We start from the raw sequence: 27,984 nt of genomic DNA, 5'->3' as shown, positions 1-27,984 counted from the left end.
AGAGGTACCTTGGATTATGATCCAAAACATGGCCAGGCTATACACTTCTCTAGAGAAGGGAAAGTGCTATATCTACTGTTCACACCTTAAGTTTACAGTGCACCTAAGGTTTATAAAGGTCACGCCATCTTCAGAAGGCAGGTAGATTTTCTCCCATTTCGCAGGTCAGAAATTTGACCTGCGTAGGCAAACGGAGCTGCCCGAGGGCCAGGCTGGGGCACATCCAAGCCTCCTGTTTATAAATTCCATTATCTTTCTACCCTACTAAACTCCAACCATCTATAAATCTCCGGAGGACCTGGGACTTAGAGGAGCTCAATAAATATTTGTTGAGTGAGTGAACTTTGGCTATTTCTTACTGTTTTCTTCTTCTTTTAATTAATTTATTTTTTTTGGGGGGGGCACTCTTAACCATAAATGGCTTGCTGTTTGGCAGCTAAAGGAACACTACTCTGTGAGGTATTTGAATTTCTTGCTACGATAAGGAACTAGTGCATTCTCTTCTCACCCAGCCTCACCTCCCGGAACTGGGTCATGCACACTGAATAATTAATTCCTTGAATTTTTTACTCAGTGCTTCCTTTTCCTGATGATGAGCTGCTCTGTCAAACACTGATCTCTGAAAGGTCCCCGGCAGAGGTGGGGCCTGTTGTTATCAGACATCTTCAGATGGCCCACCTGCTGGCCTGCACAGAGGACTTTTGGAGGAACCAGGACAGCTTCCAGCGTAGTATTGGGTCTCCTCCTGCGCTGTTCCCATCACCTCTGGTCCGAGGAAGGGCATTCATGGGGTTCTGTGGGGATAGGAAGGCTCAGCTCTCCCTTCTCACTGACCTCTGAGCTCTCCAAGGTTTCATGGCAATGACTGGGGAAAGAATAAGTTGACCATGTCAGGTTGGGAAGGAATGGGATCAGGGAGGCAGTTATCAAAATATCTGCTGGGTCCGCTTGTTCCTTAAGTGACACGTGGGTCATGTTGCTTAGAGTCTTCAGGGGATCCAGATGACCTCATTAGAGCAACCTAATTAGACTTGAGATTAATAGAGTGGAGTGGAAAAAGAGTAGACTGAGCCCAAAGACTCACGCTCTAGGGCAGTTGATCATTGCTTATCCGTTCAGGCTTATGCCAACCCCACAGCCCCACCTGTCCTCCATTGTCTTATTAAGGAAATAAGGGGGGGCCTCCCTGATGGAACAGGGGTTAAAGTCTCAGCACTACCCAGCAATCACTAGCCACAGTGGCATGAGTTCAATCCCTGGCCAGGGAACTGACACACATGGCGTGGTGGACCTCTCCTGTCTCGCCTGCTGCTCCCCTCAGCGGTGTATTTTGGTCGATCTGCCTGTTCTACTCCCCACTCTGTCTCTGCTGAATCCTCTCAACCCCCTGCACCTCTGGCCTATACCCCAGTTCTTGTATACATAAGTAAGTACAATAATTTTTTAAAAAAGGAAATAAGGGAGACAAAGAGGACTGGGAGCAACTTGAAGGAGCCTCCTAGACTTCTCAGTGACTCTCAGTGCCCTCTACGTCCTCAGATAAGCACCATTTTCTCCAAGTAACGGACTCCTCACATGGCTGGAGTTGCTGGTATAGGCACTTCTCTCTGAGCTTTGTTGTTTTGCCTCTTCTCCCCTGCCCCACCCTGAGGCAGGCCAGCATGCAGATAAGAAGTGCCTGTTGCTGCCCTTGTCTCCTGGCCAGCATCCTGGGAAAAAGTCTGATGTGCTGAAAGAACATCAGGGGCCTAGTTGAGCATATCGGTATAGGATAGGAGTGGGGGAACATCCTTGAATGGAAAGAATGATTAGGGTTTGTTGTAACAGCCAAGCTCTTGAGGACCCAAGGAGCCTGGGCTCTGTTGAGTAGCTTGACTAGAGGGGACCAGAGGGGAGATTTGTTCTTAAGAGAAGGACCTCAAAATTATCCCCCTCTTTCCTGGCCATGCTTTATGGGCAGGAAACCCAGACAGTCTGGAGCAGTAATAGACACAGTGCTGGCAGAAGGCTGCCCAGTGGGAGCTAAGAGATACTCAGACAATAAAGGGGAAGGGGCTGTAGAATGTTAAAGCTGTAAGAGCTCACAGATCATCTAATCCAATTCTCCTACTTTATGGGTAAAGATATTGAGGCCCAGAGACATGTCTTAGCCAGACCCATAAAAGCAAACTGGTGCAAGAACTGAGAGAGAAGCCAGGTCTCCTGTCCCCGGTCATCGTGAGGGTCATATGAAGTGTCTCTTTCCCCACCACCACACTTCTGCCTGACATAGGCCCAGCCACCACGCTTCCTCCTTCTCTCTTTGAACCTGAGCTTGATTGTTTCCGGTGTGCTGTACTGTAGAGCACTGTACTGCTTCCACCTCGTTGTTTATTGAGACCTAATAAAATGTGGCGTAACATGGAGAGGTCGAGGCTACGGCCCTGGTGCAGGCTGTTTGACTTGCTCTTGGCAACTTAATGCTGTTAAGTCAGCATTATTCTGTTTATTGTGTGTCTTGGGGTGAAAGATTAAGACAGGAAGTGAAGGAGATGGTTGCCCAGACTCAGTAGTTGTAGCAGTTTGTGGATTTGTCATTCAGATACAAATCACCTTTGTGAGATACAAATCACCTTTGTGGCTAAGCAGGTCTGAGAACCCCAAGCTGAGAGCATGAGTGGAGTGCTGTCCACACTGCCCTGACTCTCAGAGAGGGCACGTTGGCATAGAGGCTAGCCACCCATGGCTGGGTTGATGACACATCATCCGGAAGTGAAGTCATTCACTCATTTGTTTCTTTAGGGACTCCATCTGACTCAGCATTTCCTCCTAAGCTCAGAGAAATGTACCTTGAGCTTTCAATGGGGCTGGCATATATATATATGTGTGTGTGTGTATACATATATACATGCATACATATATATATAAAATTTCATTTCCCCTTCATGTAACCTTCTGAATACTGGACATGGCTATTGTTGCCGGGAGAAGAAAACTAAGGCAAGGTAGGTTAAATATCTAGTGCACATCCCACAAGGCTCAGATATAGGATGTCTGACACCAGAGATTTTTTTCATGCCACATGTCACTTGACTGCTTGGCACCAAGAAGGGACTTGGGGCTAAGTGGGCAGGGCACTGATTGAAGCACCAAGCATTGAATATGAGGCTTCCAAGTGCCAGGCCCTGGGCTTGACTGAGGGGATGCAATGGAGAGGAAGCCCTGCTGCCTCTCCTAAGAGCTCATGGGTGGTCTGTCTACAGTCACAGCCACAGTCTCAGCATTGTCATAGAGACAACCACTTGCTCTGGGAGCACTCAGGAGCGAGCACCACACAGTAATCACTGCACAAGGAGGTGCTGGGGGACTTGGGTGTTGGAGGATGGGTAGGAGGGTGCCAGGAAGAGAAGGAGGCAGAGGGTTCATCAGGTGAAGGTATCTGGAAGTAAGGAGGCATTCTGTGCACGTTTTCTTCTTAGATGAGGGTAGAGAAGCAAACATTCAGCTGAGAGATAAGGGGGGTTGAGGGGAGGAGGGTTTTGAACCAGACTGCTGAGGCATTGTATAACACTTGCTAATTACGTGAGAGTCATTGAAAGCAACCCCAAGGAGGAACAGCAGATTCCCCAGGTATAAGTTCCTCGGGATCTGTGGTTGCTTTCGCCATCGGAACGGGCATGCATGGGGCTTGTTTCCAGGCAGTGTGTGTCCATCTTCTGTGTGCTGTGTCTCATGCAACAGTGGAGGTGTTTATTGATGGGCTAAGGCTTCGGGGTGGGACCAGCCTTGCTGACAGCTCATGTTTAGAATGTCTCAGATTCTTCTGGCCAAATAAGCTGATAGCAAATGCCCTTGTGAGTTCATGGGCAGACTATCTCTCCAGGGACTGTTTTGCATTCCAGACATGGCCACACAATAATTCTGTAGGAGATGGGGGTGTGGGGTGAGAAGGCTGCTTAAAAATAAAGACCAACAAAAATAAGTCACTGTTTTTGAGGATAATATTTATAAGGCCAGAGTATCCAGGAAGTAGGTTATTTGCCATGAGGGTGAGCCAGAATCTTTCAACATATCAGCTCTTAACACTGGGAAGAGTATGGATGAATGAGAGCCCACCAGGAACTCTTATCTCTCCCTCTTTAATGAACTTTTTACTGAGGTCTGCCCCAGGGAGTCAACATGGGAGACGGAGTTTTGGGCGGCTCTTGGCAGAGGGGACACGGAGCCTGTGGCTCTCGTTCTCCTATCTCTTTGGTAGCCCCTGGGTTTCACTCATTTGTGAGGACAGAGAAAATTCTTTGTGGACAGTTGCTGCTTAATTTAGTATGTTTCCAGGGCATAAGTCCAAACACCAAGAAAAGAGGTCAGCATTTTATTCAGCAAATATGAATTTGTTATGTTGGAATGTCGGGAGACCATCTCCCTCACCTCTACAGGAAATCCACCAGCCCTGTCATGCCTTTTCCAGTCCTCTCCCTGGTCTGCTGTCAGAGGGGCTTGACTCACTGATGGGGAATGGACATGGCAATTGGTGGTGCTGAAGTCTTGTCCAGCCTTTTACTGCCGCCATTTTACCCTCGGTGCCACCCCGTGGCTGGTACCAGTAGGCACATGTTACAGGACTTTCAACCTCAATACATGGTTCCTAGTACTGGAAGGTAAAGTCCAACCTGTGAAGCCAATGATCTGCTGCAAAGTCTACTTAGCAGCTGAGTCTATTAGGCACTGGTTCTCCTCTGTCACATTAGAGGGACCGTTCTATATTTACAGTCTGGGATCTTAATGGTTTTAAAGAGCCTTGGGGAAAATATCTCTCTGACTTCCTTCACAATATGGAAGTGACCCAAACTCCTTCACTCTCTCACTTATGCTCAGACATCTGGACAGCATCCTGTTGACTGTGTTTGGCATGAGCAGAGACCCCCTTGGTGAAGGGAAGACCTTTTTCTGAGTGGTCTCAACCTGCCAGTGTCTGGCGTGCTTGCTCCCCTGAGGTTGCTTCTGAGAACTGCTAAGCTATGGTCATTTAGCACATTGCCCACTACCTGGTAATCAGTGTCTATGGGTGAAAGAATGAACAGATCACTCAGCAGCAAGCAAACCCTCTCACTTTCTAGCAGAAGCAAAAAGAAGTGACCGGTCTCAGACTGAATTGCCTGTGTGCTGTCCAGGATCTGGCGTGCACTTCAGGAATGATCCTTTGATCCTCAGTGCAAAGGGAGTTAACCCCCTTGCAGGTCCCAGACTGGAGCCTGGGGGTGGGGGAGGGCCAGATGGTCTTTGATCCACTTCCAGAAATACTCCTCCTCAAGATGATAAGTCCTGTTTTCTGGGCTTAAAATAAACATACCAGCAAACAACAGTAACAACAGACCACTCTGGGAATCCATCTGCCTGCTATCCCAGCTTGCCCAGCTCACCCCCACTTGGCTGAATGTCCCATGCTTGCACACGTTTCCCCTAGTGCCCCTGAAGGGGGTCCTTGCTTTGTCACGCTGCTTCTCTGAACATAGGGGCTTGTACATGAATCACAGTTCCCTGCTTCCCAAGTGTGGTGACATGCCAGCACACTTTAATCAGCCCATTAGGCTTATCTGACTCAGGTAGGGCTCACCTACCCATGCAGGTATACACACCTGCTCATAAAGGCTGCATGTAGTTACAGAGCTTTACGTGGAGATTGGGGTGAGGGGTGTGGCTAGCAGGACTTCTTCTGGGTGGGGGCCATAATGGAAGGATTGAATAAGTGTCTCCCTCTCCCCTACCATGGGCCAAGGAACTGCTGAGATCCAGGGAGGTATTTATAATGCTAAGAACATTAATAGCAAAGCCTGTGTAATTACATATCATATCAGGAAATTAATCCTGAAATTGAAGGTCTGTAATTCAAATGAAAAAAAAATTATGGAAGTCTTTTAAGTGAACTCTGAAGGTGGTACAGTCTAAGCTGTTCCATCCCTCCTGAAACAGGTTTTTTATTTGTAGATGTTCATTCAACCATCATAACCTACCTGCCTACTCGGAGCAGGCATAGGTAAATATGAAAATCAGCAACTTGTTAGTGAGTGACTGCATCCAAAAGGGGCATAGTACAAGAAGTTGAATGACTTGAGTCCTCAGTATTGGTTGAAAGCCAACTGTATCCTCAGACTGCACTAAGTACTCAGGGAAACAGGAAACAAAGGCATTAGCCTGTTCTTGACATATAGTTGGACCTTGTACAACTCAGGGTTAGGACACTCACTCTCATCCCTTCCCCACCCACTGTGCTTCATGTCAGAGTAGGACTTCTTAGTCAGCCCACTTAGTCTGTCAACATGGGTTCTATATTCAAGAATTCTGTCAGCCAACATGGGACAATGCTGATAGAGTGTGTGGCTGTGGAATCCATGTGTAAGTGGACCCACGTTGTTCAGGGTTCAACTGTATTGTCCAGACAAGGTTAATGCACAGAAAACATGTTGGTGCAAACAAAGTGCCAAATGGCCTGACCTGTGCCTGTGAACTGTTTGTCTCCCTCCATCCCTTTTCACCAGGCAGTATCTCTTGGAAACTGGGGAGAAGAGCTTGTTCAGTGGGCACCCACAAAGCCTAGCCAGGTACTGGCTACTCTGGAGGGTCTCAGGAAGTGGAATGAATAAATGTGTGAATGTGGTTAGTGATTCCCAAACCTGGCTAATCCACAGAATTCCTGGGGAGTTAAACACACTTTTTCTTGGACTTCAGGCTGCAGAGATCCTATTTGGGCATCGGCCAGAAGTTATATTTTTGGACAGTTTCTGGTAAATCTGCTGTAGAACTGGGTTGGTGATCACTGGCGCGGACTCCAGGAGTTCAAAGAATGTGTGGGAGAGAGAGCTCAGTAAGGGACGGGGAAGGTTTACACCTGGAGTCCCGCTCATCCCCTAGATCAGCTCTGCCACACCAGGCTGCTCGTCACTCTGTCCCATGTGTTCCCCCAGTCCTGGTCTCCCCTCTGCTGCCACCTTTACCAATAACTGGCACTCAGTTGATTCCCTGACTAGACGGCTACATAGGAGGTGGTGTGTAGGAGGGCTGCCGTTAGGTCCTGACTCTGCTTCAGAGGACGGGTGAGATTTAAACGGGTGGAAGGGGGAGGCAGAGGCTACATGTGGAGCTCTGAAGGGCCCAGCCTACTTGAGGCAGCTCTAGGGGAGCCCCGATACCTCTGGGAATGGAGCCTAATGGGGCTGCATTGTGATAGGGGAGAGGGAGGCTAATGAGTCCAGCGGGAGAGTTTGGACTTCAGCAGTGGGGTGTAGAGAGCCCTAGGGTTCTGGGAACAGGGTGCAGGGGGATACTGGTGAGATGGGAAAGGGCATGGGATGTGAGACTAGTTTGAGGCTCCTAGGTAATTCTGGTGTGATTAAAGACAAAAGGCTTTCACAGTTCAACTCACCACATAACCTGGATTTTGTGGCTGCTCTTGATTGGATTTTATCAATAAGCAGTGGTGAGAAGTATCTGCTATCCTCAGAGGCACAGGTGCCAGACTCTGGGGTGTGCGACCTCTGGGATCAGAGAGCTCACAGTTGGGTGAGACAGCATAATACAATAGTATACATGACAGATACAATTGTATATGTGAGACCATCCTTAGGCCCTCCACAGGGTACAGTGTGGGAGGCCAAGGAGAGGCTTCAGAGAACTGTGCAGCCAGAAATACCTCCCAGCCAGACATTATTGCATTTCATTCTCACATAATCCAGTGGGGTCAGCACTGTCATTATCCTCACTTTATGGATGAGGAAACGAAGGTTCAAAGAGGTAGGCAGTTTGTCACCTCACACACCTACTAAGTGGTGGGTGCATCTGCCTGATCCCAGAGTCCACACTATGATCCCTGCCACTCTGCCACCTTGAATGTTTCAGTTTAATTGATGACTGGATTTCACCAACTGACCAGAGCCTGGATGGTCAGGTGTTCTGGACAGAGGGACCATGAACAATGGTCCAAGGGGGAGGTCTGAAGGAGTTGAGTTTATCAGGGCACAGCAGATGGCTCAGGGGTATAGAGTACAAGGGACTGGGAGCAGCTGAAGTATGAATGGGGTTGGTTTTGCACTGCTGTACTATCTAGAGGTTGTTCTGCAATCTACAATCTAAAGATTGCACTCCTGAGGGTTGTCAGGGGGCTGGTGAAGGACTGGAAACAGGAACAAGCCTGACCAAGTTTGCTTTTTTGACATAAAAATCTCTTCGGCAGTAGTTTGAGGAATGGGCTGGTGAGCTGGAAGGAGGTGATGGGGATGCAGGGAAAGCATTGAATAACTGTTCTCAGTGAAAGCAGGAGCAGTGGATGGGGCCATTGAGAAGACAGGACTTGGGCACTGGCCAGCTCTATGGGATGAAGGCAGGTGGCCAGAGAAGGTGACTCCAAGGAGACGCGAGAGTCTGGTGTAGATGGTGCCCTGTACTCAGGCTGGGGATGCAGAGGGGGAGCAGGTGGGGGTGGGAGGTGAACTGACCATGTGTGAGGTCTCGGTAAGCTTTGGGGGTGTATAATCAGCAGCTGAAATATAGCAATACAGGTTGGAATGCAGCAGGGATGGCTGGATAAGTCAATAGGAGGTAGATGCCGGTTGAACTGTGGGGGTGTTCAGATTTCTGACATCAGGAGGGAGAACATCAGAATTGTGACTTGCAGCAAAATTTTGGGGACAGCTAGAAAGAGGTGAGTATACAGAGACTGGAATTGGAGCAACCGTGACTAAGGTGAGATCTGAGAAATGATCGGATTAGGCAACCGAGTTGGTCACAGCCTTAGAAACAGGTGTCCAGGCTGGGCTGTGTGTGGGAGTGAGGGAGAAGGAGTGGGCTGAGGGTAAGTGGAGATGAGGGATCAGAGATAGCCAGGGTACACTCCTGGAACCTAGGCTGTGAAGGGAGGAAGTGGGAGCGCCATTTTGTTTTCTCCAATGAAAGCAAATAGAAATCTAACTCTGGTTGCATTTGTGCTAATTTTTGAGATGGACTTCACATTGATAAATTCACAAGCTTTTGTCAGTTGTTGATCTTTTCTTTCTTTCTTTCTTTCTTTCTTTTTGTTGAAAATGTGGTCATTTGACACATTTCTCCAAAATGGGGCATTTTTGACACAGCTGTCATCTTTGGGGGCAGGGTCTGCTCTGAAGTTGTCCCCGTGCTGGGTGTGGTCCTGCACACAAAAAGCAGGCATCCTCAAGAAATCCTTTTCAAGTTCACTTTGCCATGACTTCTACGCTTCCTCCCCCGCATCCCTCTCTATCCTCCTGACTAATTACTAGGATCCAAGTCCCTGAGGCCTATTTTCAGCAAGTCAGGAGATGTAGTGCCATCCAGATACAAAGGTTCACCTGGGGAGTGCCTTTAAGGGTGTGCTGAGCAAAGACGCCATGGAAAATATGCTTTCAGCTGTCCCACCTCAGCATGAGGTAGATTAAGGGGAAAATGCCCGTCTTCATCATCCCTCAAAATGCACCGCTTTCTGCTTTGCTTTGCTTTGGCCTGGCATGTCTTGGGGTGTTGGGAGTTAGCCCCAGGGTAGTGTGCTGGAACTACACTTAATGAGCACATCTGTGGGGCCGCCATGTGAGAGGCACCTTCCTTTGATTTTCACAGGGACTCTATGTTGTTTATGACTTACTTGCTCCAGGGACTGCTCACTTACTCAGAAGTTAGTGCTCTGCACACCACCCCACATAAGCTTCGAGCTTCAAGCTTCAAGGACTTGGGAACTTACAGGGGCAGAGGGGGGGACCGTGCCCCTGATGGGGTGTTAGGCAGCATTTGTGCCTCTGGCCCCATCCTCTTTGGGTGGGTGCGGTATGGTTTGCTGGTTATGGATGTGGGCACTGAACTCTAGCTATGGGACTTTAAGTTATAAGATCGCTGCTTCTGGCCACATGACCTTGGACAAGTTGCAGACTTTCCTAATTCTCTGAAAAATGGGGATAATAATAGTATCTAGCCATGCTTTAGTTTGTAACAATGATTAGCTTCTTTAATAAATATAAAGCTTTGAACTCATTGACTGGGATGTTATTGATGCTCATTAAATGTCAATGATTATTATGTCTCCAAGGGTTGAAACATCATTTTTTCACTCACTTAACACTATATGAGAAGGTCTTGTGTAAGAAGCTGGAAGTAGGGAAGTAAAACTTTAATTTCAACACAGTAGGACTTACTATAGTGGAAGATACAGGATACTGTGGGAGGGATCCAGCCCATGTTGGGAAGGCTGGGATCAGTGAGCGGGGCATGTCTAGAAGAGAAGGGCCTTAAAATAAGACTAGGAGTTAGTAGAGGTGAAGATGAGCTTGCATCCACACAGGTATGGTACATGATGTATCAGACATGGCTTTTTAATGGGGAAGGTTCTGTTTTTGCATTACCATAGGATTCTTCTAACATCGAAAGGATTCATCCCAGTGAGCCTGAAATTAATGTTAGTCAATGAAAAATATGCATAGCCGTTGTTACCACTCATTCAAGCCAGCTAGCATGCTCTATAGGTCTTGGGTAACCTAAACTTGTCCATAGGGAGCTTTTAGGGAACCTATACATACCTCAAAGAATGCTCCCTGCTTTCAAGTAACTGTTTTCTGTGGGTCCACAGTCTAGGGACCATAGGGACTTAAGTGCTTACCTGGGGCAAGGTGTGGTAGACCCTGAGACCTAAGACCAAGGGTTTGGTCCCCAGCCTTCTGAGGATGTTACAAGTTCACAGGTGCTGTGGGGTAGAGGGGCTGTCAGTGGTGGTTACCTTGGGAAGGCATTTGGAACTTGGAAAAATGGAGCTTCCATAGGCCTCCTGGGGGCAAATGAAATTTGGAAGAAAGAATGATACAAGCCTAGATGACTTACAAAAAAAAAAAGATTAAAAATTTATTTGGGTCAAATAAAGAGCAGTAAGTTTCCTTCATTAGTCTAACGGCTTATTTTGCTTACGACATTTTAACTAATAAGTATTTTAGAAAATGAACTTCATTCTTATTTAGGTCACAAGTGTTGTGCTGTGATCCTGGGTGACTCCCACTCTTAGGTAGTAGTTGTGGCATTTTATTCATCCTGTGCATTCTAAATTATGGTATTGTGGGAAAACATATATTACTCAAAAAAAAAAAAACCAAAACAAACAAACAAAAAAAAACCCACCACCATTGTACCATTGTAATCATTTTTAAGCATAGTTACTGGCAGTAAGTACATTCATGTCGTTGAATCCATCACCACCATCCATCCCCAGAACTTTTTTGTCATCTCAGATTGAAAGTCTGGACCCATTAAACCATCTCTCCCGATTCCCTTTCCCCCAGCCCCTGGGGTCCATGCTCTACTTTCTATTTGCTTATTCTAGGTACCATCCATTATTAGTTTTGAGATAGCCTGAGCTCCTGGGAATGAAAATGTTGAGATCCGTTTTCCTGGGCACCCAGTGTGGGGTCATGATGATGCCAGGCACGTGCAAAACAGGCCACTAAGCTCTTGCTGGCAGTGTGGGTTCATTGTGTGTGTGTAGCTGTATGTTACTTGGTCAGCTCCTGGCTCATAACCAGGCACACAGATTTCCTTCTTGGGTTCACTGGCAGGGGATCCCACAGGCACAGCTGAGGCCGGTCAAAGATGCCATCTTCCCCACCCCCTGCACGGCTCCTGGGGAAGGGGCCTGCCTCCCTGGACTTGTGGCCCGTGGTGCAGAGAGCAGGGTGGTGGGGGGCACAGCCTTGGAGGGCTCATTCCTAACTCAGTAAAGTGTAAGCCGGTCATTAAGTAGGCACCCTGTCAGGGCTTCTCATACGAAGTTCCTTTTCTGTTCTGGAGAAAATAGCACTGACGCTGTGGTAGAGCCCCAGGACCAAGCTCTTGTTAGCCCTGCGAAGTAAAGCCACAGAAGCCGACCTCCGGGTGCTGAGACCAGCACTCCAGGCAGGGAAAGGACTCCTGTACTTGGAAGGAGGGAGTTGTGACGTCTTTACATGCTTCTGGCAGAAAATCTGGGAAATACAGAAAAGCCTAAAAGCTTAAAATAAAAATCCTCTGAATTAGCACTCTGCACACACACTTGCTGTTAGTGTTTATTTTCCTTCTCCTGCAGAGAGTACTTTGTGGGGCTGGAATCCTATGGAGATTCTGCATTTGTCCCCTGTCTTTCATGCTCATGAGGGCATGGACATTTCCCTGTGGATTAAATGTCTTTATAAATATTATTTTTAAAGGACGGCCGGTGCTTTATTATTTGGTTGCACCATAACTTAGGAGACCACACCCTATTGTTGACATTTGTAGATTCTTGGAGCCTGAGAGAACTTCAGAAACCATAGAACTTGAATCATTTAATTTGCACAGTGAAAGGCAGAGGTGTCATTTACATCTACTTGGCTTACGGATGGGCAGCTCAGAGCAGGGATTTGGAAGCAAGGGGAAACTGGACTCCTCACATAGCACCCCCACCCCATACCTGAGGGATCTTGAAGTTACCCGCCCCTGTAAATCCTACCCTTCTGCTGCCACACAAGGGTGGTTATGAGATCATAGATGTGGGGGTTTGGCAGCAGGCACATGTACCCTGTGAGCAGTGTGACTGTGAGTGCCTCTGTGGACCATGAGAAGGGCAGACCCTGTCTCCTCACGCCCAGGCCAGAGTTCTGCCACCTCAAAGGCTTTGCTTCTCCTGGAAGACCTTTCAAGGAAGGCTAAGCAGTGTAAGCAAAGATGTGGCGCTCTAGAAACCAAGATTTTAAATGTGTGTGTACATGCACATACCTGTGCATACATGTATCACACAATGTGCAACTAATTGCATTACAGGAAAAGGAGATGAGTGAGTTTGGAATTGTTTTTTTTTGGAATTTTTTTTTTTTTTTTTTGAGACCTGTGTTTCTTCGAGGGAGAAACATTCTATCCTACCCCCACACACTTGTGAGGACTCTATAGGATGATGCCAGTGAAAGCCTGGCCTCCTGGCATGGCGACTGCTTAGCATGTGCATCTCTGACTTGGGGTGGGGCGGGGGAGGAGGGAGAGCAGAGAGAAGGGGTCACCTCAGCATCTATCACGGCGGTTCCCAGAGGAAGTAGGTGGGGGTGAGGAAGTGGGAATGTGAGAGGTGATTCCAAGTCAGACCAGCGGGGCCAGCTGTCTACTGGAAACGAGTGGGAGAGGGCTGGGGCTGGGAGGAAGAGAGGCGAGTGAGCCTGGGCTCTCAGCAGTAGGCAGCATGGAAGGCCAGGGCCTGTGTTGTCCTGGAGACTCTCCCCAGAGCTCTCGTCTAGGGCAGTGTGGACAAGGCAGTGTGGTGCCGCGCTCAGGATGGAACTTGGATGTGTTTCAGCAGCCTTTCATGGGGCTCAGGTGGTGTGCAAATGAGACTGCACCGTGGGTTTACTCACATGGAAAGGGCTTTGACTTCCCATGGGTAGTAGGGCTAAAGCCAGGAACAGGGATCAACTTTTGGAGAGGCGGGATTGCTGGCCCCGAGGAACCAGGAAGAAGACTGATCCTCTTGTGGCTCTTCCAGTGAGATGAGGTCACGTGCTCTGCCTTGGACCTGTGACCAAGGGAAGTCTGGGGATGCCTGGCTGCAAGAATACAGGGAGCTCAGCTGGCTCTGTCCCTTCCAACTCTGGGAGTGGCCCCTTGGGTTCAAGTTGGTTGCAATATGCTCTAGTAGATGGACAGTTGGATGTCCTTGGGCTGGCTGAGAAGATGGGGGCTGCAGCAGCCCCCCTGCTGGGCTCTACAGAGCTGCCATTTGTGGAGAAGGGACTTCACACTTCCCAAGCCCTGGCTGGCACCTGCGCCTCCCAGGTGTGGGGCCCAGATAGCTGTGACTCAGCGGGTGTCTTATGTGTATGAGGCATGGGATTGGGGCCCTCAGTCCTGCTTGCCAGATCATGGGGGTGAACACCCCTATTTCATTATGAGAACACTTGGTGAGGTTCACCTGGAAGATGTTTGATCAGGCAACTTGGCATGGTCTGTGTAAATAGCTTTGGTTTTTTATTGTATTGACTTTGACGTAACTACAAGGCTCCTGAGGGTGGGTTGAGGGTTGAGCTTTTCTCCTGGGCCCAACTGCTGCTTTGTTGGAAGGGTCTACCCAGCCTTACATTTTTGTAGAATTCATCATTTATCCACTACATGGTATGTTGTGGTGAGCATGAGAGGAGAAGGTATGAGAAGCCTAAATTCATTGCACTGGTGATGCTTGGACCAGGAGACCCCTTCTCTCTTTTTGACGAGTAGTGAGGAACTCTGCCCAAACCCTCAACTTGTCTCCAGGTGCCGCGGCCAAGCCCATTATCAGAGCTGTCTCCAGCAAGCCTAGGCTCTGAGTTTTAATTTGTAGCAGCCAGAGGCAGGGAAAGGGAATGCTTTGTGACTCATGAAGTCACATAGGCAGACGAGCAGAACCACAAATACGGGACTCCAGTTGGCAAAAATCAAGTTGCTTCAAGGCTATTCTTGGAAACTAAAGCATCACATCTTGTTTCTTCCCAGAAAATGCAGAAACCTTTCTGATTTCTGGGTAGTTGGTTTTATTTATATTTCACATCAAACTCAGAAAGGCAACAACTGGCTGGTAGTTGACAGGAAGGCTTTTAAAAGACCTGCCACCCCAGATCTTCTGGTGTAACCAATCCTTCACCTTCTTTTAGGGAAGGAGAAAGGTATCCTTCAAAAGTCTTAGACTCTAGTTTCTAGAAGAAAAGTCTTAAAATTCAGCCACAGACTCATAGCAACTCTACATTAGCCTTTCTCATTCATGACCAAAGCTAACATATATGAGTTACCCCCTTTCTATATATGGGAAGCTGAAAACTCATAAGGTGATTTGTCCAAAGCTGTGAATCTAAGAAGTGGGTTTAAAACCAGATCTTCTGAATTGGAAGCTTCTGGCTTTAAAGTACATGCAATGCCCCCACTGGGAAACTAGTCTCCCCAGTCCGAGTGTTCCTCCTATGCTTCCTGTTGGGCCATGGGAAGACTAAGTTCTCAGACAGCTGCCAGGTGCTGAGCCCATCGTCGACGTGATACCATTTATTCCTGACAGCTCCATGAAGCATTACTCATTTTGCAGATAGATGAAATCACTTGCTAAGTTGCACAGCTGGCAGCAGCTGGACCTGGTTCTCCCCACTTTTGCCAGGCTCTGACTTCTCTATTGTTCTTCTGTGAGGTGACCTATCTCTCTTGGTTGTTGGGGGCATGTTGAAGGCTTTGTCTTAAACAGGAAAGCCGGATTTAAAGGTTGAGACAGGCATTTAGACCTCGGCAGGCAGGTCTGAGCCTGGTACCGCTGCTGGGGCTCTGTCCAAGCAGCTTATCTCCGCCTGTCTAGCCATCCCCTCCACCTCCCTTATCTCACCTAGATAAGGGCCAGTTCCTGGAGCTCCCACGCCTACCCAGCACCCTTAGCACCACCTTTGGCTCTTTCTGCTGGAGTCCTCAGATTAAGTTGTTCATTTTTCTTTGGGGGGAGGAGGAGAGGCCCCTTGGTTTAGAAGGAGACTGGTTCTTCCAGTTTGTAAATTATTCCTGGGAGTCAGGTCTGGCTTGATACCTTTAAGCAATTCACCATTTTAGACAAGGAAGCGCTGGAAACTTGGGAACAGTTTACAAAACTATTTTTCATACTGGTACATTTTGGACCAAGTGTGATAGAGGCAGCATGCCTCTCTGGCTTCCAGAACCTTCCATGCCCTGCCTCTGGCCTGTATCCGGTCCACCACAGCACCCCTGTGGGACGCATATCACAGTCTCTTACAAAGAAAATGACTGAGGCTCAAACCAAGGGATTTGTGTGAGGACACACAGGCAATGAGGGGCGGTGCTGAGAGCCAGACCCCGGTGGTCCCAAAGCCTCCTGGTCTCCACACACCTTCCCATCTGCAGAAAGGCCTGCACTGTGAAATGGAAGCCAAGTAGCTTTGTATTTGCCCATCAGCTCCTGAATTCTTTGTTCAACAGAAGTGGTTCCAAAGACAAATAAAGACTGAGGATGTTAACAGGCTCTGAAAAGCACACGTCCCGCTCTGTGTATGCTCTCTGGGTGGCAGGCCTTGCGCACGGGGGAGAGTTGAACCACAGTGGGAGGCAGTGTTTATGTGAGTGATGCCAGAGTGAGCACCGCGGACATTAAAGGAGCCAAGAGCTCATCTGTGAGGGAAGCCATGTCTTACCCTTCACGCCTCAAGTTTGTTACATTTGTTGAATTGCAGAGTCTAGTGCAGACAGGTAAGTTCTCCCAAGGACTCCTGTGAAGGCATGGGGCTTGGCTTTGCCCGGGACTGTTCTTCCTGTAGCTGAGGTGGTGCCAGGTGTGCTTGGAGAAAGATGGAAGCGAGGGAGGGGTCTTTTCTGTAGTTCACCTCTTAGTTTCTGTCGGTCTGGTATCTTAAGAGCTGGTCTGCCCCAGCAGACAGCTCTGTACAGGCGGGGCCTGGCCAGGCCCCCCCACAGCATTCACGTGCGTGCTTGCTTCTCCTAATGGCTTTCCCAGCTTCTTACCTCATTGCTGCCCCGGTTGCCCTTAGCTTCCCCCTTCTCCAGTCCACCCTCTGCCAGCTCATCTTCCTAAAACTTCTCTCACCCTGCCGATCCTTCACCTGTACCCCATGGCCCACTGGAGCAGCTTGGAGTAGACAGACTCCACGATCTGCCTTGGACACCTCACCACATCTGGTCATGATTCCTGAAGTGCTGACACCTTGAACCAGCTGTGGTTCCACCATACCCTCCTACCTTTGCACGGAACATACATTCCTCAGTATTTTGAAAATCATCTAGTTCCGCAGATTGTAGCATTTTTGGCAATTTGTCTCGTGGCTTCTCGGACTTCTGCAAGTCCTGTTGGACTCTGCCTGCTCTGGGCTTGCATGAACTTTGTTCATACTTAGAAGCCTTGCCCTGTAGAATACACTTTATGGGTCTGTCTTTCTTCAGTTTCCGTAGCAGCTAAGGTGACGGATGACTCTTGCTGAGGCCCCACTCTTGCTGAGTGTTTAGGACACTGTGCAGGAAGAAGGTAAACATCACACCATTCTTTGCTTTTTGTGTGATGAGGCTGGCCTACAGTCCGAATGCACCCATGAGAGCGTTCCCATCTGGAGAGTGGGGGTGCCACCTGAGGGCCTTGTCCCTGTGAGTTGGCTGACTTCCTCCTGCCAGGAGCCTGTGGGGGCATCTCAGTGCACTGCATCCTGCCGTGTACAGACCCCTGCAAAACCTCCTGACAGCTGGGGCAGCCCCAGATCCTCCACACTTGTCTTCTTGTATTAACTTTGGGGAAACCAGCGCTTTGGAAAATCAGTTCTAATTTATTTTTGTTCCTTTGAAACTTAAATGACTTTCCTAAGAAATGCCTGAGGTTAGAGTGGCACAAAAGGACGATGCCAAAACCCAAGCAAGCTATTTTTGTGATGTGAATGAATACCCATCGCACTTCTCCCTCCGTCAGTCTGAGCACTCGTTCCGAGTTGCTCCCAGCTTGGGCTTACAAAGCACAGGCTCTTGTACGCGGGGAGGAGACCCATGTGTCTCGCTGTCGTTCTGTCTTTACTGGCAATAGAGAAAAGCTTCAGAAACTTGCCGCTTGTCCTCAGTATAGGAGAAAGACCTTGCTCCTCTGGTCACTAACAAAGAGTGAGTTTAAAATTTGATATCTAAGGCTACTTTATTCCAGAGACACCCACTGACTACTTCTTGATTTTCACCTCCTGGGTGTACAAATGATATAACATCCAAACACCAAAGTTCCCCCACCTTCTAGCAGAACTGCTAGTCCCATTGTTTACTTGCAGCAGCACTGGGTGAGCTGCACATGAGGTGGTCTGGAAACCTAGGGAGGAAATGTGCCTTGATTTAGGGGGGCTGTCCACTGATGTAATGCAGTTAGGGTGCATTCATATCAGTCGACTGGCTTTCAGAACCAAGAATTACAAGTTTTCAAAGATGCTTGATTTTCTAGAACTAGTGGACTCATGGCAAGATTGGTCAGGTGATGTTCATACTAGCCAACGTCTAACGTTAAGCAGCCTGCGTTCTTTTCGGTCAACAAAGAGGAGTGGGGTGCTGAGGAGAAGCTTTGTAAGGGGGTGACATTGGCAGTTAGAAAGCACGTGCATACATTTTATAAGTCATTCATACCCCTACCCAACCCTCATCGCCACGGAGCTCACCTCTGCCACCTCCTACATTTGCAGGTGTGACGTTCCCCCAGGGACTTCATGGTGTTCTCCTCCATCCTCTTCACACCATTGCACCACGTGGCTCCTGAACATGGGGGAAAATGAAGATGAGAAGCAGGCCCAGGCTGGGCAGGTCTTTGAGAACTTCGTCCAGGCATCCACCTGTAAAGGCACACTCCAGGCCTTCAACATCCTTACGCGACACCTGGACCTGGACCCTCTGGACCACAGAAACTTTTATTCCAAGCTCAAGGCCAAGGTGACTACCTGGAAGGCCAAGGCCCTGTGGTACAAGTTGGACAAGCGTGGCTCCCACAAAGAGTACAACCGGGGGAAGTCATGTCTGAACACCAAGGTAGGGAAAGTGGGCATTTTTTACCTTGTGCTTTTTATGGGCTGACTTTCGGGGAGGCTGGAAGTGGGTGTCATTTTGCCATCTTAGGGTTCTTGACAGACCTCGGTGTGTTTCATTGTTTAGTTGAAAGTTTCACTTGTCTGACTTGCACAGCTTACCCATACCATGGTGCCCCACAGCTCTTCTGTGCCCTCTCCATGGCAAAGTTGAGGCATGAAGCAAGTGCTTGCCATTAGCCTACGTCTACTGTTATCATCACTGTTGCTACTTCTAGTAGCTACTGTTTTGTGACCATTTTCTAGTCTCTTTGTGTACATGGTCTTTTTAAACATCTGCAGCAGTCCTTTGAGCCATTTAAAACTCTGGAAACCTTGATGGCCATTATCTAGTACAGATCATGCAACTAGGAGGTGACTTTGCTCTAATTCTAGGTATTCAACCCTAAATTCCATGGCGATGCATAACATTGAAAGTTGTGTTCCTCCAAATATTTTAGAAGATGCCTCCCAACTTTCAGTTCACTAGTGGGTCTTAGTCCTCCTTGCCTTTTCTTCTCTCCCTTTCCTACCTCCTCACACCTCTGCATTCTCCACTTCCCCAGGATGCCTCTCCCTGCTCAGGATCACACTTGCCCCACAAGCTGACACCTTGCACCATGGTTTGGCCATAGGCAACATTGGTGAGCACGGGGCTGACCTGCATATCACATGTCTTTGAAATGCCTACCATCAAGCAGGCAGTTAGAAGCCAAGACTTCCTGGCTGGCCCTTAGGGGCTGACAGCCCTGGGCCCTGGTCCAGACTGTATGTTTAGGTTAAAAGTGATCATGCTGTATTTAGACCTCACAGGAGGTAGCTCAGCCAGAGCCCCTGGAATTCTAGTCGGTGCCAATCCCAGACAAAAAGATTGAACTCTCCATGGCGATTAGGATTGTTGTGTTTTTGTTTTGGTGATGAGGAGTGCTTGCATCCACCATGGGAGATGGCTGCTTTGCCTTTGCCCTGGGGGAAACAGCTGCCAAGCTCCTCAGAACCTGAGGCTCCTCTCCTCTACAGGGCATAGGGAAAGCAATCCATCAGGCCCACCAGACTGAAGGCTCTAGCCCAGAACATACTAGCTATCCACGTGGGGCTGCTGGTCACCTGCCAACTCCAGCATCCTGGTGAGAAGATAAAAGTGTTAAAGAAAAGGGGAGAGAGATGTGGAGCCGGCATCCAATGTGCAATGCGTACCCAGCACCTCCCTTTCTAGTTGTTACTTCAGGGTTCATGGCTCACTGGGAAAATCCTCACACTTAGAGAAGGGAGAGTTTTTAGCTTATGAAGTGTCACCATCCTCAGTAATTCTCTATGAGGACTTGCTTTCTCAAAGGTCCCCTAGGAGTCGGGTGGCTGGCTCAGTGTGTTTTCTCAAGGACTGCCTCAAGAGCTCTCTTTTAAATCAGGACAGGCCATGGCCCCATACACCCGACAGTTTCTAGCTGTGCTGGGCACTCTCCTTAGTGATGTGCAGACAGACCTTCAGAGAGAGCCAGCCAGCGTGGTGGTGGCCAACATGAAGACGTCCTTCTTTTATTAAAGATCACCAGCCGATTGCCTAGCCTACCTGGCCAGCCCCTATTTTTATAAGCGTTGGTGATTTGAAATAGAAAAGTCATCACATCTTGTGGGTATCAGGTCACATTTGGTGCCTGAAATATGAAGAGAAACAAAACAAAACAACAAAAACAAAAACTAATGTCTTTAGTGATGCTGAGAGTGATTCTTGCCCAGGAATTTTTATCTCTTTCTTATGAGGAAAAACGAAGACATTTCAAATGTGTGTTGTGTTGGTCCATCTCATAAAAGCTACCCTGACAGCCCTGCACCCCCTGTTGAGTGAAAGCTGCATCTAAATACACTCTACAACTGTGACTGTTAGGCTTCAGAACCCAACTTGAACTAACTTAAACAGAACGGGGGGGGATCACTAATTGGAATAAACAGGAAGATCCAGACACTCAAAATCTCCCACCCTCTCTCCTTTGACTATCTCTGGGATCTTGTCCTCTGTGTTGGCTCCATTCTTCTTCCCGCAAACAACTTTTCTCCCTGTTGGCATTCTCTAGTTTGTACCTTTATAGCTCTGTAGCCACCAAAGCTAGAATCTTTCTCTTTCTGCTCAATATTGACAAAATAATATGTCAGGGGAGAATTCTGATTGGCCCACCTTTAAATCAGTCCTTGTGACCAAAGCTAGGGGAACTGGCTACTGTCCTTTCGAGCATCACATGTTAGTGGGAGGGAGGAGCAGGTCCCCAGGACAGATCAACAACAGGTGTCTCAACACTAACTGTTGATTTGCATTGTGGCTACGGTACAGGTCCTCTTCATGTTAGATTCACATTGATGCTTAATGGTTACCTTCCAAAGCCTAGTTCTGGTACTCATTATCAGACAAGCAGAACACAGAGCATGGTTCCTCCCTCCTCAGATATGGACAGACACTGTCTTTCTCACACACTCCTTTAGGTATCCTTTGGTGTAGTATTTATTCTGATCATTAGCTGATCAAGAAATGCTGGGCACTTAGCAGGCACATAGCCACTCATTAATGCTAAGCCACACGATACAAATATGTCAGGTGCAAGACCTATAGCCAAGTTGTTGATTAGCCACAGGGAGAGCAGAAATAGATGAACTGCAGCCTTAACCCCCACCATTGCAATTTGGACACCCCATGTTTAGACGCATCTCAGCACCATATGGAATGAATGGGTTTCAGCATTTTCCTTTTGTCAGCTTCTACCCTGTGCTAAGTATGTGCTGTACCTTACATGCTAGCAGTGAGTGTGCGTGTGTGTCTGTGTGTGTCTGTGTGTGTGTTGGTCACTGGTGGTGGGGGAGATTGATGACCAGGATCTGTCTGAAGCCAAAGATCCTGGTGGAGGTGCCAGGACACAGGGAGAAAGATCCACAAAGTTCTAGAGAAGTGACTTTGGCACGAGTTGCATGACGACCTCACATGGGGCCATTGTTTATTATTGATTGTTATTTATGAGGGTTTTGTCAGGCACTTGATTATTCTTTCTTTGGGTGTGGTTTGTTTGGATAAGAATGGAGTAAACCAGAGATCAAGCCAAATTAACTCTTTCAGGAACTGATACTGACTCCACAATATGCCCAGATTGCTTGCCACAGCCTATTGTGTAATGATCCTAGGGAAGACAACCCAGAAGAATATGCAATATGTAATCTAGTATTGAAATTGCCATCATCACAAAATGAAGACTGGTCATTTATTTTTTATGTATCTTTAATGCTAGACTGCTGCGAGACTAATGAGAGATTGCAAGTCTCTCCATTTGCTAGGTGACCTGCAAGATGCCTAGACGCTAAAGCCTGAGGGTGGCACAGCCAGGATTTGGTCTGTTGGTTTGATTATATTTTTTGTTTGTTCATTCAAAAGCTGTCTTTAGTGCCCTACACCTTACTATGCATTTGGCCAGGAAGATGGTTTAAAAGATGAATAAGAAGTGGCTCTCACTTGAGCTTTCTGTAGAGGAGACAGAAATGTCATTGTTTCTGTTTTTATTCACTTGTTGAATCATTCATGAGGTGAACAATGATTGAGTAGCTGCTATGTGCCAAGTACTTGTCTAGGCACCTTTCAGTTTCTTAATAGCTCAGAGCCTTGGACAAGTTGCTTAAATCTCTGATCCGCAGTAATGTTCTCTATAGATGAGGACAGTAATGGCATTTCCTCATGGAGTTTCCATGATTAAGCTAATCTTTGCTGCTTTGTACATAGTAAATGTTCAGTAAACATTTGGCCATCATCAACATTAATATTCTAAGTGCTATGAGAGAGGTATATCCACTGTTCTGCAACAATATAGAAAAGCAAACAACTACTTGTGGCTGGAGCAGTCTGGGAATGCTTCCTGGAAGAGGAGGTATGATTGGTTGACAAATGAGTAGAAGTTTGCCTGGCAGGGAATAGTTTAGAGGGCATAGAGGGGAAAGAGAGATACATTCTAAGGAGAATGTGTTCTTGTATAAGGGAATGAAGATGCATACAGGGAGACAGGAAGGCAGAATGGATGAATGCAGATTGTAGAGACAGCCCTGCCACAGTCAGGTGACTGGAGGACTGTTGATGACCAGTCCCTTGATTCCCAGACTAGAGATTTTACTACCACTCTCCAGGGTTGCTAAGTAATCACAGGCAACCAACTTCTTACTCTAAAGCATTTGTACGTCATTGCCATAAAAACATTCTTGTAGGAAATGACTCATGGACTCTTGTCACCAGCCGAAATGGAGCCAATCTACATTATGAAATGTTTGGGTGATCTTGTTAGAAAGAAATACCTGTATTTTGTGAGCATACAGTAGGGTCACCACACACCTTTTACTCCCTCATGTGACCATGGCAAGTACTTTGTGCTGCGGCTTCCCAGTGGTAGATAGCCCAGGGTGAGGTTATGGGTGATGCTTGTCACCTAACTCAGTGTGGATTTCCTGAGCTTCATTAGCAGAGCACAGTGGAAGGCAGGACGGTAAGGTAAGAGGATGGGAAGGTTGAAGCTGGGAGGGTAGAGCTGGAAGCAGAGGGCTGCTATCTCTGGCCTAGATAAGCCTATCTGAGATTCCGGACCTCTGAAATCACCCACCATGGCTCTCAAAGCCAGGCTGGCTCGGGCATGTCAAGGGTGGTTTTGCCTAATACGGCAGTTGTAAGTATAACCCACAGAGCAGAGGATGGTTGCTGGGGGTGAAATTCTGTACTAGTTGACCAGAAAAGTTTTGATGAGCTCTACATCTGTCTACTTTAGACAAACTGGCAAGCCTAGCTTACCAATGCAGGCCTGTATTTACTACATGTGTCGCCACTTCTCCACTTGGATTATTGGGGGGGAGGGTGCTGCTTACACATTATATTTGAACTTCAGTAAATTCAATTCCCAGCAGTATTAAAGTAGGTTGGAAAACTCCTGGGTTTGGGCTGTCTTCATAGGACAGGATTAATTCAGGTTCATAGTAGTTCATTTTATAAATACATTGATAAATAAAGACTTGTTTTTATCTTCTAAAGAAAAACTAACTTGGTATCTATCATTTCAAAACAAATGCATCCTCATGAAAGTATAATTTAAGCAAGACAAGCAAAATAAACCATGAAAAGTAGTCTCTTTTCTCCAGACTCCTTGATCTCCTGTTTGGAGGTAATCATTGAGAGTCTTCCCTGGGGTCCTTCATGAAAGGCTGTGTGGGTGTGTGTGCATATACGAGTACATATGCATACATGCACCCCCTAATTCCTTAATGGAAGACCTTTCTACTTATTTGTCATGCACCTTGCTTTTTCCATTCAAAAATATACATTGGGGGTTGTTTTTTTATTACAGCATAAAAAAGGGCTCAAAACCTTTTATTATTTTTGTAGTTTGGAGGTAATATTTTAATATATAATATTTTAGGCCATTGCTCATTTTTGTACACTGTTTGTTGTCTCCTCTCAGGTGTAGTCCCTGTAAAATTCCCACCACCAAGTCACCTGTGCACCATCACCATAGTCTCTTATGTTCTTCCCGCCCAGTTTTAACCCCTCTCCCTCCTCTGCAGACTGTTTCCAATTCATAGTTTCCTGCTATTTTTTCATTTAGATCACGATTCATTTGACTGCTTAGATGACTTCTAGCATATCACTCTTAGTGCTGCAGTCTGCTTCTTGCATTGCTTTGCAGATACATGAAAGCATAGCTTGTGGGATAGCTGGTGGCTAGAAATAGAAGATTTCCAAGGCAAAGAATGTACCTTGCCCTGAAAATATCACAGACCTGGCACATTCTCCTCCCTGGAAGTTCTTCCAGTGGGCGCTCACACTCCTGGTACAAGACAGTGTCAAGAAGAGTTCTTCTTTAAAAGGGAACCACATGGCAGGATGGTGCCCACTCGAATTTCCTTCACCTAGCTGAGTGGCATTGGAGCTGACCACCTGTGGTTCTGGGAGTCAGGGTGGGGTGGCTTTGAATGGGGTCACTGAGGGAAGAAGAATAATATGGTAGGGGTGGCTGCCGCCCTTGTAACAATCACAATCACAACAATTTAATTACTGTTACCACCCAACACTTGCATAGTGCTTTGTAATAGAAACAAAATTAACTATACATGGTTTCATTAAGAAGTTTGTTTTATCAGTAAAAGATAAATGCTCTTTAAAATAACAAATACCAATATATACTTTCTTCTTCAAAATGTTATCAAATAATGGGAGCTTTCATGGCCCTGTCCATGAAGCTGTACTGTTTGTGTTGAGCTGCGGCCTTTTGCTGATTTAGTGAACTTGTTTTCTTTATGAATCTGGTTGAGCTAGAATCACCTCCTCCATGGAGTCCTCCCTGATGTCTTCTTATACCTTCTACTTGCACCTTCTCCTAATTCATCCTCAGCTGTGTTTCATGCCATCCAAACTGGTCCAACTGATATTTTGCTTCCAAACTGGTCCAACTGATATTTTGCTGACTGATGATCTTAAGAGATTCCTACGGGGGGATGGGGGCTCTCTTTCCCACACTCTGAGGTCAGGGATCATGTCTGACCCATCCCTGGATCTCAGGTACCAGCATAGGACTTAGCACAGGGAAGGTGTTCAGGGACTAGATGAATGAACTCTATAGCTCCAGAGGTTTCTTTCTGAAACTGTACAAATAATGTGCTACAACATATAGCTTTCCTTTCCAGGGCTATACTGGGTGAAATTGATATTTCTAAGCCTTGATAGTGAGTTTGCAGAAGCCAGTAACAGCCAATCCCTTTATTTCCTTATTTAAACATCTGTCCAAATTTGCATCTAAGCTTTGCTCTCTGGTTATCCTTTCTCTGTGGTGTGGAGAAAAGGAGCTCAGTCTTGTCTAGGCCTTTACTAGCATCTGGCTGCTGGTGAAGCTTTCAAGGGGGACAAAGAAATTGATTAACTAAAGGCCTGCACTTCATTTTTCTTGGAGAAAAGAAAAATATCATTTTGCAGCTCCTGTCCCACCCAGGGTTGCACAAGGCTTTCGGGAACCTCTGGCCAGGATTATCCAAGCATACATGCCACTGGAAATCATAAAGCAGTTTCATGTGCTGCTCCCAAGACTGGAAGTTATCCCCTGGCTTCCCTCTTCCCTGCTCACAGGAGACTCTTGCTCTGCTTTGATTTTTTTCTAGTTATGAAAAAAATATCTTGGCAATCAGTGTGTTCCATGGCAGGGGATTTTTAACCTTTGGGTGACTATGTCTGTCTACCTTCCAGTCAACTGGGCAGATACCAGGCTGAATTTAACCTCCTGCCACAAGGCAGGTCCTGGGCCATTCAGTGGGCCCAGTCCTGAGGTGGTTGTCCTCTCTGCCATAGGATTGAACACGTAGCCAGTAAGTGAAGAACTGACTGCAGAGACTTAAATTCAGCATATGCTCCTTACAGAGTTTCAGGGAATGACAGACCTCATATATGACAGTGGTCCCAGGTAGCCTGTACCACAGTGCTTAGCTGTGCCACTGAGGCTGTATAAGCACACTCTGGGATGTTTGCACAGCAACAAAACTGGCCAATGGCCCATTTTCAGAACTTACCCCTGTTTTTAGAGCTGCTTGACCCTGGGGTTTCTTTTTAAATGGGGGTAGGGGGTGGAGAGATGGGGGGTGGTAGAGAGAGGGAGAGGGAGAGAGGGAGGGAGGGAGAGAAATAGGGAGGGAGGGAGGAAGATGAGGGAGAGAGAGAGAGATTAGAGTTTCACTAACTGTATTCTCCACAATTCTCTTGGTTAGTGAGGTCCATGGAAAGATAATATGAGTTATACATTAAGTGAGTCACATAATTAAAATGTTGTACTAGTGACATTAACAAAGTACAAAGAAATACTAACATTTAACAATATAGTTAACTTCATCTAATAGTTTCTCAATATTATAATTTATCATCTGATGAATTCAATATGTAATCAACACAAGAAATATTACTGAGATCTTAACATTCTTTCTAAAAAATAAAGTCTGGAATCCTGTGCATGTTTTACAGTTGGTCTCAACTCAGAGGAGCCACTGCCGGTGCTTAATCGCCACACATGACTCAGGGCTGTCAGACTGGATAGTACAGGGTCAGCTCACTCGTCCTTGTCACCTTGTTGCCACAAGAGGGTCGTGGCATCTCCAGCCATTAAAACTGCTTTTAAAGAAGGGGCTGTCTAGCCACATATAGTATGTTGCTCTATGTAGGCAAAAGAACTCTCAAAAACCCGTTAAAAGTATAAGCTTCATTGGGAACAGGGTTTTTTCATCAATATATCCTTTGCTGATACCCCAGCACCTGGAATAATGCCTGATGCATAGTAATATCTGTTGCAGCCTTAGTTCTTGAAAAGCCGATGCTTACAAGGTCTTTGGAATGAAAGGAACGAGAACACTTAGGAAAGGAATGGGAGAGGAAACAGGAGTGGTCAGAAGTCAAACTGTAGAAGAGAACTAAATACATGGAGATTCAACCAATTAGATCTTTTCCTACCTGGGTTTTCGCAAATGAGTTTAGCTGGAGACAAGGGTAGGGCCTCAGTTTTGGTATAGGATGGTCTTCCTGACCAGCTACCAGTTCTGTTTAAAACATGTTTAACATATAAACGCATACAAGCGTGTATTATTGTAACATATACTGCTATGAAAATATATACTTAAGGGGAGTCAGTTGTACATAAAAATAGTATATCTTTGTGTTCTGACTATGTGTATGTATGGATGTACCTGATTATTTACAAAATCATATTACATTAAAACTATTAATCTTTGGCCCTCCCTGGTGGTGCAGCGGGTTAAAGCACAGCACTAAGAAGCTAAAGCCACTTCCGCATGAGTTCGATCCCCGCCTCAAAGGTGACCACATAGTGGCAGCAGACATTTCCTGACCCGCCTGCTGCTCCCCTCAGCAATGTACTTCATCAGTCTGCCTGTTCTGCTCCCCACTCTGTCTCTGGGGAATCCTCTCACCATCTCTGCACCTCTAGCCTGTATCTCAGTTCTATATGCATAAAAAGACCTTTAAAAAAACGCAACTATTCATCTATGAAACTTCTTGTGAAATAAATCAAATAACTTCAGGGCCTTGCAATGCCTTTAGCTGTGTGGAACATATTTTGCTGCATCCTGGCATTCTCCACACACTCTTTCTTGCATCATGGATATTCAGCAGTGGGGACATCTTTATTGTCAAATCCTTCCTCCAGAAGGAGCTATCTAGTCTGAGAAGGAGCTATCTAATCTGAGGAACAAACCTGGGAAAATTCATTCATCTACAAATCTGCAGAATGAGTCCAGGGAGGCTTCCTTTCCCTTCACCCAAGGAGCTTACATATTGATGTTAACTCTGAAGCTGCTAATTGCTTTCTCTGGCTTTAAGACACTGATCTCTTTCATCTATTCTTTCCCTCCACTCCTGATCTGT

The 27,984-nt window shown here is 46.8% G+C and overlaps 1 protein-coding gene across 1 annotated transcript in view; it reads left to right on the top strand.

Annotated features, from left to right (window-relative positions):
- Nucleotides 1–27,984, top strand: part of MICAL2 (microtubule associated monooxygenase, calponin and LIM domain containing 2) — a 129,286-nt gene that overhangs the window by 28,131 nt on the left and 73,171 nt on the right. Inside the window, 1 exon segment of the mRNA XM_012725457.1 lies at nucleotides 18,189–18,528. Within this exon segment, the coding sequence (XP_012580911.1) occupies nucleotides 18,265–18,528 (264 nt within the window). The 5' untranslated portion in view covers nucleotides 18,189–18,264.

Source organism: Condylura cristata, unplaced genomic scaffold, assembly GCF_000260355.1.
Source record: "Condylura cristata isolate star-nosed mole 26May11 unplaced genomic scaffold, ConCri1.0 scaffold00015, whole genome shotgun sequence".
NCBI lineage: Eukaryota > Metazoa > Chordata > Mammalia > Eulipotyphla > Talpidae > Condylura > Condylura cristata.
The sequence above is the reverse complement of the archived record's forward strand: the minus strand, read 5'-3'. Positions and strand labels throughout refer to the sequence as shown.